The following is a 3,567-nucleotide window of genomic DNA, read 5'->3' as shown; positions in this document are numbered from 1 at the left end:
CTCTACTGAAAAACATAGAGCATCATGAATTACTACATCACATATTGCACCTTTAAATAATCCTTCTTACCAAACACGGAGAGGGCAAGTGGAGCATGTCACCATGGGGGCAGAGAGCTCCAAGCAAGAGCTCATCTCCACTCCTGCCCAGCCTGGGAAGGGCTGGGGCAGAACAGTGACTAAGTCTTTGGGAAGGAAGGGGAATTAAATATACTGAGGGAGAAGAAAAGAATGAGAAAGGAGGAAAAAAAAGGTGGGGAAGGAGGAAGAGTAAAAAGGGAAGAAAGAGGAAGGAAAGATAGCAAGAAAGGAAAGAGAAGAGGGAAGATAGAAAGGGAGAAAAAAGAGGGAGAGGTGAGAGAAAAGAAAGAGGGGATGAAAGAAAAGAAAGATTGCTTTTTTAAAAAAAGACCATAGCAATTGTACTGAAAAGGCTAGGCCTTTTCTACTAATCTATTTTTAAATATAATGTATATTCCAATTATGAGATTCAATATAAAAATATAGATATCTACTGATTTTTGCCTACGGAAGCATAATTAGGAAAGGCACATGTTTAAATATAAAATCCACATGGAGGAGACACCACATCTCCCTCTTGACACTATAAACAACCAAAATTATGCATTTATCCATCAGTCAGATCCCAAGATACAGTAGGTAAAAATAGACTTCTGATCCTCAAAATATAGTCAACTCAACACAATCTTGGCTTCAGAGTGTGAACCATATAAAAGAGTTTGTTCATTTAAAAAAGACAGAGAAAGTGAGGGGGAAGGGGAGAGGGGAAGGAGGGAGGGAGGAAAGGAGACAGAGAGACAGAGACAGAGAGAAAGACAGAGACAGACAGAGAGACAGAGACAGAGAGAAAGGGGGGCGGGCAGGTTTGAGCAGAGGACACGTGTCCTTTAGAAAGAAGAGGGGGAGAAAGATTTGCAGCTCACTTTTCCTAGTTGGTCTGCAACCCCCGGTGAAAAAAGTCAGCTCATCCTATTCTTAATCTGGAATATAGTTGGTTTCCTCAGCCACAGTCCCTGAAGTCCAACTGCTTGTTTGCATTTTCTTACATGTGTATCTTCAAGCCTTCAAGATTGGTCATAACCAAAGAGAACACGCACGCACGCACGCACACACGCACACACTCACGCACGCACACAGGCACACACAAATGGACACTGTACATATAAAAACATATCCACAACAGTGCATTCATTTCCCTTTACTGTGGGGGCGCCGGGCCCAGGAAGTCCTGGCCAAGAAGGTTTTCCTTTGGAATTAAGCGATGTATCCATTTGTCTTCCCAAAAGCAGTCATTGGCGCGAGGTTCTCATAGATGGTCATGGCTGTCGTGTTTTGGTAGATGAGATCAGCTTTGGAGTCTTTCTGAGATTTGATAATATCCCAAACGCACTGATTGAGGAAGACATACTGATCCTGGCCAAGAAAACACAAGAGAAAAACAAAGATCGGGAGTTTTGCCAACGTCACCAGGAAAGTCAACATGAAATTGAGTGGGGCATGAGAAGGAAGCATCCTCGGGCCTGAAAAGGACTCTGCTTGGGCAGGTCCCAAAGCCTGGAATAAAAGCCTTCTATCTCCTCCCTTCACCTGCCTCCTTCAGGATGCCTTCCCTGATTCCCACTGGATCATGAATGACTATTCCCCCTCAGACCTCTTCTGGCATAAGGAAACTTGAGTCTGTTGGCTTCCCTAAGGTAGGACAGTAATGGTAACTGGGTGCCTGTCATCTGATTGAATGTGTACCATCTGACTCCCAAACAAATGTTCTTTCCACTGATGGAAAAACATGATGGATCATCATTTGTAAGGAACAACTGGGAAGTCAGCTTGACTGGATTGTAGGATCCAATGGGAACCACTGGAATAGAGAAGGAGCTGGGAAGGGAGATGAGGGCTCGGTGGTGATCACAGATTTTGAGATGGAAGGGACTTACAGGTCATCTGAAAGCTATCTAATCTGTAGATTAGGGACCAAATATCCGTACTGCCTATCACAGGCTGATTCTGATCTCCTTTCTGACTTCATTATTCTCCTTCTAGTACTTTATGGTCCAGCCAAATTGTCTTCCCTGCTGGTTCTCACACATGACATTCCACCTCCCATCCCTGACTACCTCCCCATACCTTCTTGCCTCTCCTTGCCTCTGAGAATCCATTTCCTTCAAGGCATGGGTCAAGAGCCATCTTCTCCATGGGGCTCTCGGCTACTAAGTACCCCAAACTATCCTTTCATTTTTGGTAATTATATACTCATTCTATACATATGGACCTACTGTGTATCCTCAACAGATTGTAGCCACCTTGAGAGAGAAGCAAAGAATTTATATCTTTGGACCGCCAAGGCCTCGGAACATGGGAAGGGCTTGAGAACTGCTGCGCTGTTATTCTGTTAACAAAATGAACCAGCCCAGTGGATGAGATGTGCTTTGTCCAACAATATTCAATTTAGTAGCAAAAAAAAAGAGTGCCTACATCTCCTTACCAACAACAAGCTAAATCTGTAGTTTTCTCCGAAACAAAAAAGACTCCCCCAAAGACACACTATGTGCCCCCAAAAGTCTTAATAACAGCTGGTGTTTCTATATTGTGCAAAGGTCTTTAAGGCATTTGGATAGAATAGTGTTGTGAGTTATCTAGTACAAATATCATTTTTTGGATAAAGGCAAAAGGTCACATAGGTAGGAAGAGGCAGCAAGGCAGTCTAGTGAAGAAAGGGAGGTTGGACTTAATGACCTTTAAGGTCCCTTCCAATTTGAAATCTATAATCAAACACTAGCCCCAACCTAACACTATCAGCTCATCACAGATTACTCCATCTCCCCCTGAATACTATAGTCTAGTCAAACCATATTTCCTATTGTTCACTACAAATAACACCCTTTTGGGGTGCCAGGGACTCCTCTGGTCATCAGGTAAAGCCCATGGACTCCCTTCTCAGAATCATGCTTATAAATGCATAAAATAAAATCTATGGAATTACAAAATAAACCAATGAGATGGAAATCATTATTAAAACAAACAAATTCTCCAACCTCAGAATAAGAAGCCCTGACCTGTAGGGCAGAGACACTTCCTTTTCTACTTTAATTTTGTGGTATTATAGGCCTAGGACTTTGTAGATTATGAGCTCTGAGGGCAGGAACTGCATGCTGCCTTCCTCTGTATCTCCAGCACTAAGCAGAGTGCTGGCACATAGTAGGCGCTTAATGCCTACTGATTGTTTAGTGAACAAAAATGAATGTAAGTCCATGGACCCCTAGATTTGCTGCCACTGCCCAGCCTCAACAGCCCTGAATTTCAATCCAACATATCAATTGACTTTTATTAAGCATTTGTTCCATGACAGGCACTGGGCTAGGCCACCAGGAAAAAGAATTTTTTTTTTCCAAGCTGCAGCAAATCAGAATGGCAGCTAACACCCATGTTTCCAAAAGTGATATCAAGATGCAATGTTTGAATAAGAGGGCAGAGTCTGTGCCCCTCTCTTTCTCTCTCTCTCTCTCTCTCTCTCTCTCTCTCTCTCTCTCTCTCTCCTGTCTCTTTCTC

The 3,567-nt window shown here is 43.0% G+C and overlaps 1 protein-coding gene across 1 annotated transcript in view; it reads right to left on the bottom strand.

Annotated features, from left to right (window-relative positions):
• Nucleotides 1–1,210: 1,210 nt before the first annotated feature.
• Nucleotides 1,211–3,567, bottom strand: part of PTPRJ (protein tyrosine phosphatase receptor type J) — a 36,497-nt gene continuing 34,140 nt past the window's right edge. The window contains exon 19 of the mRNA XM_044681866.1: nucleotides 1,211–1,434. Coding sequence (XP_044537801.1) covers nucleotides 1,276–1,434 — 159 coding nt within the window. The 3' untranslated portion in view covers nucleotides 1,211–1,275. The remainder of the gene's footprint in view (nucleotides 1,435–3,567) is intronic.

The sequence above is a fragment of the Gracilinanus agilis genome, chromosome 6 (assembly GCF_016433145.1).
Source record: "Gracilinanus agilis isolate LMUSP501 chromosome 6, AgileGrace, whole genome shotgun sequence".
Lineage (NCBI taxonomy): Eukaryota > Metazoa > Chordata > Mammalia > Didelphimorphia > Didelphidae > Gracilinanus > Gracilinanus agilis.
The sequence above is the reverse complement of the archived record's forward strand: the minus strand, read 5'-3'. Positions and strand labels throughout refer to the sequence as shown.